Source organism: Gopherus flavomarginatus, chromosome 9, assembly GCF_025201925.1.
Source record: "Gopherus flavomarginatus isolate rGopFla2 chromosome 9, rGopFla2.mat.asm, whole genome shotgun sequence".
Classification (NCBI taxonomy): domain Eukaryota; kingdom Metazoa; phylum Chordata; order Testudines; family Testudinidae; genus Gopherus; species Gopherus flavomarginatus.
In genome coordinates, this window is record NC_066625.1 from 73,066,421 (window position 1) to 73,079,913 (window position 13,493).

Below are 13,493 nucleotides of genomic sequence, written 5' to 3' on the forward strand. Positions count from 1 at the left end.
TACCATGTTTGTATATTATATCTACATTTACAAGTCTAAAACTAAACAAATATATATATTACCCTTTCAGCTTAATTTATTCAATGTATTTTAACCTGAGTTAAGTGGCGCAGTAACGAAGGCGTTAGCTTTTTCACCTTGAAGACGTTACTTCAAATCTTGAATTAGATCACAAGTGAAAAGGAGTTTGGTGTCTCACGCTAGTTTCTAGGGGACAGGCGTCAAGATTACAGAAGTGTTGTAAAATAGACACTTGGAATATTAGGTATCAGGCCTGTGGTAGGGCCCAATGTTGTTGCATTGGCAGAGACATGGGATATTTTTCCCAGCAACTCCCTGGTGCTAGGCAATCAATCACTTTCTAATAGACATTATTACAAAATAATTACATTAGAAAAGACTTCTTGGCCTGTACAAAAAGTATCATGAACATCATTTAAAACAATATCACTCAGTTTTGGGAAGATTACAATAAATCACTGAAGTTCATGAAAAAGCCCTCTATGTTTAATTTATATATACAGTGTCACGACTACAGCTTTTATCTCCATTCTTTAATCCTGCATTAAATCCTTTATTATCAGAAGATGGACAAGGCACCTCTAAACTCATATTTACATACTTATGGAGTGACACCAACATCAGATCCTGTTTCTCTTTTATAGAGCCTGATCCAAAACCTACTGAAATTGACCAGAGTCTCTACACTGATTTCAAGAGAATCTGGATAAGGCTCATAATGAACAAATGTCCTTAATAATCAGCAAATGAGCTAAACTCAACATCACAATTAGAAGTAAACTTTACTGGCAGCACATTAATAAGCACTGACTTACCATATGTTTTCCCATTAATGGAGCATTTGTTAAAAGTCATTATGTTTTGAGTGATTGTTCCTGTTTTGTCTGAGAAAATATATTCAACTTGTCCTAACTCTTCATTGAGCGTGGTAGTCCGAACCTCAGCAGGTATGTCTTTTTTGGGGTAATACATTTTACGATCCCAATTTATAAAATAGCTGTGTCCAAGTCGAATAACTTCCACACTTTGGAAAAAAAAGATACAAAAACACTCTTCAGCATCATAAAGCCTTTCAAATTAAAATATATCAAATGCAGGAGTTCAATCAGATTTGTCTTTACAGTTCAGAGCAAAAGAGCTATGCAAAGTAAACATTACACTGTCATTTAAAAATTTACATAAACGTCATAGTATTCTGTCATTGTCTGAATGATATGGCATTATCAAGTGAGAATAAAATATGGGTATTCTATATTCAAATATGTTAGGTCTTTTCAGGTTAATACTTGATGAATGAGAAGAGTTACTTCTTTCGCTCATTGGGTAGAAGCCTGCATTTTTGGATATAAAGATCACATGAGGTCTATCTACAAAACCATCCACATGTGGTCAGCTAACAACTGGGCTGCCTGTTAATGTATACAGTTACAGATTATTACAATTAGACAACTGATCCTAATTGTGAGAGCTACTTACATGCACTGACAACAGGCAGTGCATGTTGGACTCAACCCTAATATGCACTGGAGCATAAGTCAGCATAGCTGAGAAGGAGAATGGGGTGGCTCTAAGCCATCTTTCTGCCACCACTAATCTTGGCATTGGTCAGGGGCCAAACTGTTACTCAGTGTACATTAGGCTGCTCTAAGGATTGCACTGCATTTTACTGGTGCTATTACAAGGTGAAGATTGACAGAGTGCATTTTACTATAGACCTGTCCCCAGCCTCCAAAATATCAAGGCTTCATGTATTACATTGCAGGTATCCACATATCCAAACTCTTTAGTAATCTATGTGAAATGAGCTAGCAGTTTCAGTTTAGTTCCTAAGAGGCATCACAGGTATCATCATAAATGGCACTAATAGTCAACTCTTTAATGGCAGTGTCAGCAGAGAAGTGAAGGAGTGAAAGGCTCTGGACTACCCCCATCATGGGGGGAGGCACAGAGGCAAGGTGACGTGGGGTAAGTTTGAACTGCTGGTGTCCACGATGTACCTGTTATCTGGATAACCAGAACATTTCAAATCTCTTGGGGCATGCAATGTATTCTCTTTTCCACAAATTATAGTAATTTAAATATATTTGTAGGGATTTTAAAAATGTATATTAAATGCATGCACACAAGTAATAAACCATTCTTAGCCCCGTAAGAGGGTTTTGCATTATAATCTTTTTCACCAAAGCAGTTGTCTGTGCTAATGTAGTTGCATATATTATGTACATATTTAAGGGCAGTGCACACATTTACTGTCTATGTAAAGCCATGGAAGTTTGTGTATTGATATTCTGGGTTAGGAACTGGTTGTGCCTCAGACTCCATAATTGGATACAAAAATCTTCAAAACGTAAGATGAGTCAGTAGGAAATAGCTTACAAATACCCTGTTCTTACCACCGTTCCAAAGTACCATAAGCAATTTGTGGTGGAGTCCACTGTAGCCAGATGCCACTGCAGGAAGCAGATTGCCCGCATCTTGGCATTTATATTTTCTGACTGCCACTTGGAGCAGAGAGAAGAGAGAGGTTGCACATGCAACTCATTCACTCTACCACAAGGCTGTTGTTTTTTTAACTTTAAAAATCTAATTTAATGTGTACAAGTACATGGAGACATATATACCACTGATCACTACTAGCAGGGACCTGTAAGCATCATAGCCAAGTAAGCAAGTAACTTTAAAAATTAAAACAGCGTGTGCTTCTAGTAATAAGAAATAAGATTATAAAAACTTTAAACAGAAAATAGCGCTTTTTTCATATAAACATAGCCAGCTTAGGGGGAACGGACACAGTTTAACTGTGGGGAGAAAGTACTGGAAAGCTCTTAGTACATTTAAAAAGAACACTGAAGGATAAAAAGATCACAACTTCACTCTGCTATACCCATTATTTTTATGAGCCTGTTTACATTTTGGCCCTGTCAACCATGACAATACTCTTTTTATTTCCTCTATCGTACATGCCTCAATCAAGCACACGATTTACTTCTTAGTGACAGAGTGAGGCAATGTATTAGAAGCTCCAACACTGTAAACACTACTCTTAATCCACTACACTTACCCATAATCCAGCAGAAATATTCAGCAACTGACAAACACTGCATCAATTTTATTAACATGGATTTGATGCCTGAAGGAGCCAGAAAACTATTTTGAATCATTCTGCTAATTTTCTATCCTACAGATTGTCTAACTGTAATGTCAATATTAGCAAGGCGAAAGACGGTGGTTTTAAGAATAACTGAAAATATGAGATTAGCCGTCATATAATATACATTGTGGATTTTAACTGCTATATTTTTGAACTTTAAGAGGTCCTGGAATAATGTAAAAATTGTGTGAACAGGAACCTTAGTTAAGGAATAATACCCTCTCAATAATCTGGTTCAGAGTGAGATCAAAGGAAATTTGTACATAAGGACTCAACGTTTAAGGAAGAAAAATTAAATATGCACATCAAGGACATTCTGAGGAAAAGATGAACAACAAAAATATCACAAAGGTGATGAATCCGTTGCTATTTCTCAAACCAAAGCTCAGGTGCAGGACGTGACGGATGTCCACCACCGCTTACCTGTCAGCTCTTGAAGAGCAAAGCAAGGAGGAAACAAAAGAGTTGACATAATTCAATGACAATGAATTCTAGAAAAGAAAGGAAGGAAGAAAGAAAGAGCTATTCTCCAATTCTAAGCATTATTTCCATAAAAGGTTTAGGTTTCTTATGTACGAAGTACACAGCAGATCAAGTTTTAAAGCACAAAAATTAACGGGATAAAGCATAACATTGCAATTAAGAAAAAAAGTTGAAGTGAAAAAGTCATTAATATTTAAATGCTTTATAAAATCATAATCTCTCATCTTACCTCACATACAGGGAAATAGGCACAACTGAGTTGAGTATGATAATGTATGACCAAAATGTGAGAAATCCTGAAAATACAGAACTGTTCACCACTTCACTCCAGTAAAGGTAAATTCTGAAATGGGCCCCAACCTGTTGTTCCCATATTGAATTTCCTATTGCCAGAATTATTCCCATACATACCAAAAAGCCAAAGATCTGAAACGAGAATAGCAGAACTGGCTAGGTTTTTCAAAATGTGTGCTATTTCCTAAAATGGATACATGGAAAGGATACATTTCACCTATAGATACATATTGGTATTGCTCAGTCTAAGTAAACAAGTGGCTTAAGATCCAAAACAGAACTACACAAGGCAAAGAATATTTCATCTCTAATAAGATGAGTGGAAAATCTCACTTTGCTGTTCTTTGCCCTAAATAAAGGCCCAAATTCTGAGTCCGTAATTAGTTGGTCTCCAGTTAGTCCCCATTCCTTACCCAGTTTGTCTCGATATTGGCTATGTACAAACCAGAGCCCATGTTCCCTCGACCCTTTCGCGAGTGCACAGCACGTATGTGTATGTATGTACATACATGTATGAGTGTGCCTGCTTTGCACAGGGGGAGAAGCCAAATTGCAGTCCGGAGTCAAAGGGAGGCTAGATCCCTATCTCCCTCTGCTCTGGGTCATGGAACAGTTACAGTGCAGTGTTAGGGCGTTTAAGATGCATCACATAAAATTGTTGTAACCATACGCACACTCCCCATGCATGCTGGGGAGCTCTGGGTGCCATCCTGCCTTCCTGAGACACAATATCTCTGGATGGGCTCCCCAGATGATGTAGTTCTACACTGCTACTTTCTATGGGCTGTGTTCTAAAGGCAAATCTAGTCAATAGTGAAGACATTAGGATCTGGCCCAACATCATTAAAATCCTATATTGTACATGAACTACAAATAGGTGCAGTTATTAGAAGAGTTGGCAAAAAGGTGTTTTTTTTATTGTTGTGGTAAATAACAAAAACCTCAATGAGCACTTGCTGTGAGCATTCTTATAAAAGTTTGGTTTAAGATGTGTTTTTCTAAGTCATCGGTAAAGGATTAATTTTAATAGCACGTTGGTAGAGAAGAGATATAAATAACTTTAAAAATTTGAGTAGTATTTAGCCATGTTGGAAAAATTTCACTATTTTTCACATGAAAGCATCTCTCTTCATCCACAACCTCATCTATGAATCTTTGGATTTACTCCGCTAAAAAGTTTCTGCAACTCCATAATTTCTTCCATGATCAAAAATGCAACACTTTAAAAAGTAGTAGCTTTGAAGTCTGCCTATGCCAAAACTGCAATATTTTGTTTCACTACGTAACCATAAGGAATTTGGATATATCCTTAGCTTTAATCGTAGAGACCAAGTTTGACACAAAAGTGAAATACTCAGTCCACTGAAGGTTCCTAGTTACAGATTTCTGCATCTGATCTTCACTACCTGTGGATAACCTGTCACGAAAACCAAATTAACAGGAAAGGTACAATACTGTTCTCACTGAAGTTTAGGAATCAGAACGATGGTGAGAGATAAGAAAAATTGCTGTAAAATCTTTCTGTGCATTTGTCTTTAGTTCACCATACCAGCGGCCTCATGAAAAGATCCTGCCCTAAAGAATAATGGATTGCTACGGCTTGTAAATACTCCTGTATGCAGGAGTGCTCAGTGACATATAATGGTCTTCAAGATGGATAAACGTGTGTCTTTCAAGCTTATGTATGCATCTGTGCTGCAATGCTTTCATATTGGTATCGTACACTGTCCAGAGTTATCTACTGATACAGATAATTCCATGATATCTGAAATGATAATTTAGTAGAGTAGATTAATTATGTGGATGCAATGCCCACTGATTTTTCCTGAACTGACTATAATAACTTACCCATAATACTAAAGTATTCATCAGCCGGTCAATGCTTGTTCTTTTAAATTTAGTTCTACCACTGTTTTGCATTAATTTAGTGTCAGGGCCTATAAAAAAAAGTAACAAATCTTTTTTTAAATCATTACATGATCAGTTATTTACTAAAATTATTAAATACATTACTGAATTTTTAAAAAATACACATATTGAAGCTACTTCTTTCTAATGCATATGCAAGAAATAAATTCTAAAAACAGATATCATTTTGCAAATTGTAATTGTCTAAAAGCATTCCTGAGTTTTCACAATAAATTCTGAAAAATACTCCACAGTTGTAGAATGGTGGTTAGGCTGGGGGGTGAAAATTATCATCTAATTTAAAATCTGATTGCTCCAAAAATATTTCATTCCAGACTGAGGTAATTTCCAAGGACTTTATTCACATAAAACTACAAAATTAGGAACAAGCTGTTCTGTGTTCTTCACTTGCTTCTGCCCCAGACTTCCTTACACCTCATTACACATTACCTCTCTGAGCTTCTGTTTCCTCATCTATAAAATGGGAATCATACTTACCTACCTAAGCAGGGTTTTCTGGGGCTTAAATTTTATTAATATCTGTAATGCACTTTGAGATGCTCAACTGGAAGGTGATACAGAAGTGCTAATTCTTGTTATTATTTTATTCATTCGTTAAGTTTCCACAAGTTCTGTAATGCTAGCCCACAACAAAGCAAGCACTCAGCCTCTCCTCTCATTATGTGTGGTTGTTCAAGCCAAACTTCCCCTCTGCTGGGCTTACATGGAATATAGTCAACTTTTATGTCACTGAAGACTACTGAGTATGTAAAGTAACGTGTATTAACCTCCACATGAATGAAGAGAGTGCTCTTCAAGGCACATCAGCAAGCTGCTGTTTGATGGCAGGCCACAGAATTCATAAAAGCTCCTCAAAACTGAGGTCCTTTTTAATTCCAAAAATCTAAGAACAAGGACATGCTCAACTAAAGAGCAAATGAACCTGGCCCAACCAATTTATTGGCTACATTCTAGGTACAGATATATGTGTTCTGACACATCTGGGCATTGCCCATGAATTTAAAACCAGCAGTACTCTACATACATATTTGCAGCAAACACATAGCTAAGATTATTCACGAAGAGCTGGGATGTCTTTTTTCGGGTGTGGGTTTTAAATGTAAATTCTTCTTGATTGATAATTATAGTATAGCCAAGGACTCTGATTCATGTCAGATGGATATTGATTTGCACAATGTCTTAATTTGACTATACGGAATGTAATTACCTCATATATCATTAAATATATGTATAGTTTAAATTCATCCTGAGGTTCCCTCTATTATTACTATTATTAAACGTGTATAATAGGTTAGTACCCACCGTGCCCAGTCAAGAACTGGTATTCATTACATTAGGTGTAAACCCAAAGATAGACACACTCCATCCATCAAAGAGCTTAAAACATAAGAAGAGGACTAACAAAGGTTGGATAAGGAAGAAATTTAAATATACACAACTTTTATCTACATATCTAGACACACACACATTTTGTTTGGTATTACATAAATTTTGTGTCAACATAATATCAGCCTTCCCTAACTTCCTTCCTTTACCCAACCATTATATGTTGACGTGGAATAGAAGTCCATCTTCCCCTTAATTGGTGGGCAATTTTACAACAACATCCCAATGTGTTGCATCTGCCAGACCTAATCACTATCTATACTTTCCGATATCATTCCTAATGTCAGGATTTTCCTTGTCTCAGTTTCTTTGCATTACTAGGACATATGAAATTTTGTAATATATTTGTGAGCACCTATTGCATTCTTGTAAAATTCTACTTGCGATTTGCTCTGAGCGAGTAAAATATCATTAGCTCTTTCATCAGACATCATGGTAAATGGACAGGAAAGTACACTTTCTGCTCGGACTGGTAAAGTCATGACAGTTTTGCAAGGCTGATCCATTACTTTCATATTTATTACATTTTTGTTCAGGACTTTGGAACACTGACACCCTCAGGGACAACTAAAGTTTAAGATGCTTGTATACACTGATAAATTCAAATGGATCACTGTGACACTTCGGTCAAGACAGCTAACCTCTCCATGCCTCGCTTTTCAGCCCATCTGTAAAACGAGGACCTATAAACTTTGTAAAATATTTCTGTTATCCTAAGATGAAAGGATCTATCTGAATGTGGAATATCTATGCCAGCCATTAGAGACACCAAGCCATAACGATACATAGCCATTATACAGGGTACTAGTATTTGAGCACACTAGGGGTTAAAACTGCTGTTAATCTATAAAGGTTGGTCTTACCAGCAAAAATAACCATTCCAAAGCACCAGCCTGTGTTTCTCAACACACAACCTCGTAGCAGCATCTGTTCATTATTGAGCGAGTACCTATTATCTTTCCAGAAAAGAACTCCTGTGAATTTATCCAGCTTGTTGTTAGGAGGTTCACAGACAACATCACCTGTAAAGTGAAAAATTAAATTCTTATCAACCTTTAACACACAGTTTACCAGGATAACATTTTACACTAACTAGAAGTTTCTGGGATAACATTCTTCAGGCTTGTCTACACTTCAGACACTGCAGCTGCACCACTGTAGTGCTTCATTGTAGACACAACTTTCACTGACAAGATCACTTCTCCCATTAGTGTAGGTCAGAGTTTCCCAAACTTGGGACGCCGCTTGTGTAGGGAAAGCCCCTGGCGGGCAGAGCCAGTTTGTTTACCTGCCACGTACGCAGGTCTGGCCGATTGCGGCTCCCACTGGCTGCGGTTAGCTGCTGCAGGCCAATGGGGGCTGCTGGAAGCAGCGCTGGCCAAGAGACATACTGACCACCGCTTCCAGCAGCTCCCATTGGCCTGGAGCGGTAAATCATGGCCAGTTGGAGCCACGATTGGCCAGACGTGGACGTGGCAGGTAAACAAACCAGCTCGGCCCGCTAGGGGCTTTCCCTACACAAGGCATATCCCACAATTGGGAAACACTGGTGTAGGTAATCCACCTCTCCAAGATGTGGTAGCTAGTCTACAGAAGATTCTCAGAAATTGACTTAGCACTGATCTATACTAAGGGTTGGGTTAGTAGATATACATCTCTCAGGGGTGTGTGGATTTTTCACAGCCCTGACAGAGGTAGCTATACCAAAATAAATTTGTAGGAAGACCAGGCTGAAAAACTAACCAGATCTTTTATACAACAACAATCAAAGATTCAGTGGCATTTAAAACCTAGGAAGGAACATCACTCTGTAGCTACATACATTAATACTATTAAGTTTATTGTTTATTTACAGTAGTGCCTAGATGCCCGAACTGAGATCAGGACCCCATTGTGCTAAGCACTGTACAATCATATAATGAGACACAGTCTCTGCCCCAGAGAGTTTACAATCTAAACAGTCAAGACAGACGGAACGGTAGAAGTGGAAACAGAGACACAAAAAAGTGAAATGATTTGCCAGAGGTCACACAGCAGATCACTGGCCAAACAGAGAATTAACTGAGGTCTCTTGACTCCCAGCCCAATGCCCTATAAAACAGATCACATTATCATTCCCTAATGAAACACCTAGTAATACTGATATTAATCTGGCCTACTAGTATAAAGTAGCGTGGCAGTTTTGCAGTAACTGGCAATTATTGATGTCAGTGCCCCTGCAGACTGGAACTCAAATAAGTGGCAAGCTGGATCTTTGGAGCAGTGGGAAGGAAAAAGCTTTCTGCACTGTTCTTGTATGCATACTTTTTGGTCAACAGCACTGCCAGCTGACAGAGAGAGGCAAGATTCTGTTCTCTGCTACAGATAAAGAACTATGGTTAAAGTCCATAGAAAATTAAATAGGCTGAGAAAAGGAAAGAAAAAATTGACCACCAATAAACCCTGTGACATTCTATACCTTGGGGAGGCGTGCTGTAATCCCCATATTCCTCATTTTCATGTAATCGTGATCTTACGTACAAAGCATGTCTTGTAAGGTATCAGGGGAAAGGTTATGATCTGCTGAAAGTCATTTCTCTATCCATATACACCTCTACTCTGATATAATGCTGTCCTCAGGAGACAAAAAATCTTATCACATTATAGGTGAAGCCGCGTTATATCGAACTTGCTTTGATCCACCAGAGCATGCAGCCCTGCCCCCCCGGAGCGCTGCTTTACTGCGTTATATCTGAATTCATGTTACATCAGGTCGCGTTATATCGGGGTAGAGGTGTATGTATACAGAATCATAGAATCATTTCTCTATCCATATATGTGTGAATAATTTGAACAAGAGTATTGTTAAGCTTAAAATGAACAATAGTATTGTCAGTTAGGTCTAAAACTTCCAGAAGTTTCACAAAGCAAGCCTTGTAAAATTAGCTTTAAAAAGTAAGCTTTGCAAAAGGAAACAGGGTTGAGGTCAAAACGCGCTGCAACCCGATAACACATTATACTGACTCCTATAAAGTGAAATAAGTTGTACCCCTTGGGCACAGCTTGTCTAACCCACATTAATCATATTTAAAACAATTGGCTACAAGAAAATAAGTAAACATAAATTATACAGACAACGCTAACCACATTAAAGATTTGGCCTAACCTAATTGGTTGACCTGCTTCCAAACATGGCCAGCAAATACTGTATAAAAGAAGGTGTAAAGACACAAGTGTGTGTGTGTGTGTGTGTGTGTGTGTGTGTGTGTGTGTGTGTGTGTGTGTGTGTGTGTGTGTGTGTGTGTGTGTGTGTGTGTGTGTGTGTGTGTGTGTGTTGCCCTAAAAGAGATCACTCTTTGTCAGGCTCACATACAGCCCCTGAACTGAAGGGACTTGTGCTTCACCAACTATCTGTGCCTGGCCAGTGCAGAAAACGGTTGACTGAAGGTAATATATCTTTGGAAGAATGCAGGGTAAGGTTTCGGATTGAAGAAGTCCACTGGTTTGATCTCAGGTTGTACTGACACTACAGTATTAAAAGTGGTAGTGTCAGAATAATTTGATCTTAGGTTATCTCAATGCTGCAGTATTAAAAATAGTAGTAAGTACCTAATATTACTTGCACTTGTGTTTGTCTCCAGTATAACTTGGCATCTGTATTAATCCTCACTCAGTTCTGGTCTTTAATTCTGTTTTTCTTATTCTGTCTGTGTTGTCTTTATAGTCATAAGTCATTAAAAACCTTTCTTGAGGAATAATTAGTTGTTTAGTTTTTCTTTTGTGGACACTACTCAACCTCATTACATCTGCATTGGGTGGTGGGAAGCAGCGATCACCCAGAGCCCCATTAGGGCCCTGACGTGTGCTTCCTCCTTCCATTATTCTCCACAATATGTATATCATTAATGCCTATGAAGTAATGAGAATTGTTGTCACTAAAATATGCTGTAAGTTGGGGTAATCAGCCAGATATTAGCTCCCCAGAGGCAACAGCAAGGAAAGTAACCAACACCCGGGCAGGGTGTCAATCAACCCATCAACAACCATTGTCCAGCAAGGGAGCTACAATGCAATGACTCACCTGCATGAAGCCATACCAGGGGAATTGCTCAACCTTGCTTGCAGAGACTCAGTAATGCTCATCTGACTCTGAGGGGGGCGATGCGCAAAGCCAAGAGGGAGGAAAGGACATGATAAAAGGAAGAGACGTTTGCCATGCTCTTCCTCTTCTTCCACCTATATTTACAGACATCACACCAAGAGACTGAAGCACTGATCAAAGGGGAGAGCCTGGCTGAAGAGCCACCAGCCAGCCTGCGGTGAGAAGCATCTAAGTTTGTAAGAGCACTGAAAGTGTTAAGATCATCTTAGAATGTGTTTTGCTTTTATTTGACTAAATCTGACTTGTTATGCTGTGATTTATAATCACTTAAAATTTATCTTTGTAGTGAATAAATGTTTGTTTATTCTACCTGAAGCAGTGTGTTTGTTTTGAAGTGTGTCAGAGAATCCCCTTGAGATAACAGGCCTGGTACATATCAATTTTTATTAAATTGACAAACTCATATAAGCTTGCAATGGTTAGTGGGCATAACCGGACACTGCAAGACGGAGATTCCTAGGGTTGTGTCTGGGACCAGAGACATTGGCTAGCGTCATTCGGTTGCAAGTACCTGGGAACAGGTTACATGCCAGAGGCTGTGCATGAACAGCTCAGGAGTGGGGATTCTCACAGCAGAGCAGGGTAAGGCTGGCTCCCAGAGTAAAGGACTGAAGTGACCTAGCAGATCACCAGTCCGAATAACTCCAGAGGGGAATGTCACAACCGTACCTTTGATTTTAAAACAAAGTAGCTCCTGTATCATGAGGAAAGTGTCCCTTTGCTTTTTAGGACCCATTTCTCTACGTTTGCCTGCCAAGAATCGTTATCCTTTGGACAAACATTATTACAGAAGGTTTATCTACAAGCCAAAAAAACCACTTCACTGCAGTGAGTTATAGAGCCCAGGTCTACCTACTCAGGCTCACAGAGCTCACAGTACAGCACTAAGAACAGCCTTGTAGACATGCAGGCTCCGGCTGGAGTTGGGCTCTGAAGCCCAGGGAAGGATGTAGGTTTCGGAACGCAACCTCCAGCCTGAGCCCAAATGTCCACACGGTTATTTTTAGCACAGTAGCATGAGCGTCACAAGCCCAAGTTTGTAGGCCCGGGCTCTGAGACTCACTGCCACTGATTTTTTTTTGGCTTGGTTTGTTTTCTTTTGTCATGTACACGTACCCTAAGAAAACACCTGGAGGAGAGGCTAGAGTTTTCTTTGACGATCTTGACATCCAGGAATTAAAGTTGAGCATTAGGAGTGGAAAGATGGCCCCTGCCCTTTGAAACCTTTACCTACCAGAGATCCTCTTTAAGGTTTTTGCATAGTGAGAGGGTGGGTTGTTTGTTTTTTTTTTTTAAGGTTCACGTTTCCACTTTCCTGTTGGTGAAGGAGTACCTAATTCCCTGTCATTGTGTAAGCCAGGCCACATTTTCAGTAATATTAATGCATCCGATGAAGTGGGTATTCACCCTGGAACGCTCATGCTCCAAAACGTCTGTTAGTCTATAAGGTGCCACAGGACTCTTTGCTGCTTTTACAGATCCAGACTAACACGGCTACCCCTCTGATACTTAGTAATATTAAGGTAGAACATAGGCTGTATTCTGCATTTCTCTTCATACTTTGGTTGAAAGTGTAAAAGTTCAGCTGGTTAAATGTCGTCTATATCAGTCTGAAAATTGGTGCTTCAGATAAATGTGGTACATGATTAACCAGGGTACAGCTTGTGTTTATTTAGAAAGTGTATAGGAATGCCAGTGATTATTTTCAGCTGTCCTAAGATTTTTTCACTACTCTTGTTTAATTTGTTCCATGGTCCGGATTAGAAAATGCTCAAATTTGGAAAAAACAGTAAACACACAGTCCTGTGCTGCAGATGGCGAGATATTCTAAAAGAATTCCATTAATGGCATCTTGCACATCATGTGATGTAAGGCAAAAACAAACTCCTGTAGCAGCCAACTGGGCTTAGTGCTTTTGGAGTGAAAACAGAAATGACAGCCTACAGCTTGTAGGAAGAGAATGCAGAGAGTGACAGAACGGGCCACCCACTTATACAAAGGTGATATGCATGCAAATGAATTGCCCCTGGATTTGGTCACATCCCAAATTCAAAGTGCATCTGTCCTTAATTCTCATGCCCTGAGAGT

General features: G+C 39.0%; 1 protein-coding gene across 2 annotated transcripts in view; it reads right to left on the bottom strand.

Annotated features, from left to right (window-relative positions):
- The window catches only part of ATP8B4 (ATPase phospholipid transporting 8B4 (putative)), a 156,769-nt gene that overhangs the window by 58,227 nt on the left and 85,049 nt on the right, over positions 1-13,493 (bottom strand). The window contains exons 10-13 of one of the 2 annotated variants that reach the window (XM_050966621.1): positions 8,128-8,286; positions 5,798-5,886; positions 3,885-4,081; positions 837-1,045 (exon numbers count right to left, since the gene is read on the bottom strand). In XM_050966621.1, the coding sequence (XP_050822578.1) occupies positions 837-1,045; positions 3,885-4,081; positions 5,798-5,886; positions 8,128-8,286 (654 nt within the window). Of the gene's footprint in view, positions 1-836; positions 1,046-3,880; positions 4,082-5,797; positions 5,887-8,127; positions 8,287-13,493 lie in introns of those variants that run through there. The other variant, XM_050966622.1, reaches the window with a different exon arrangement.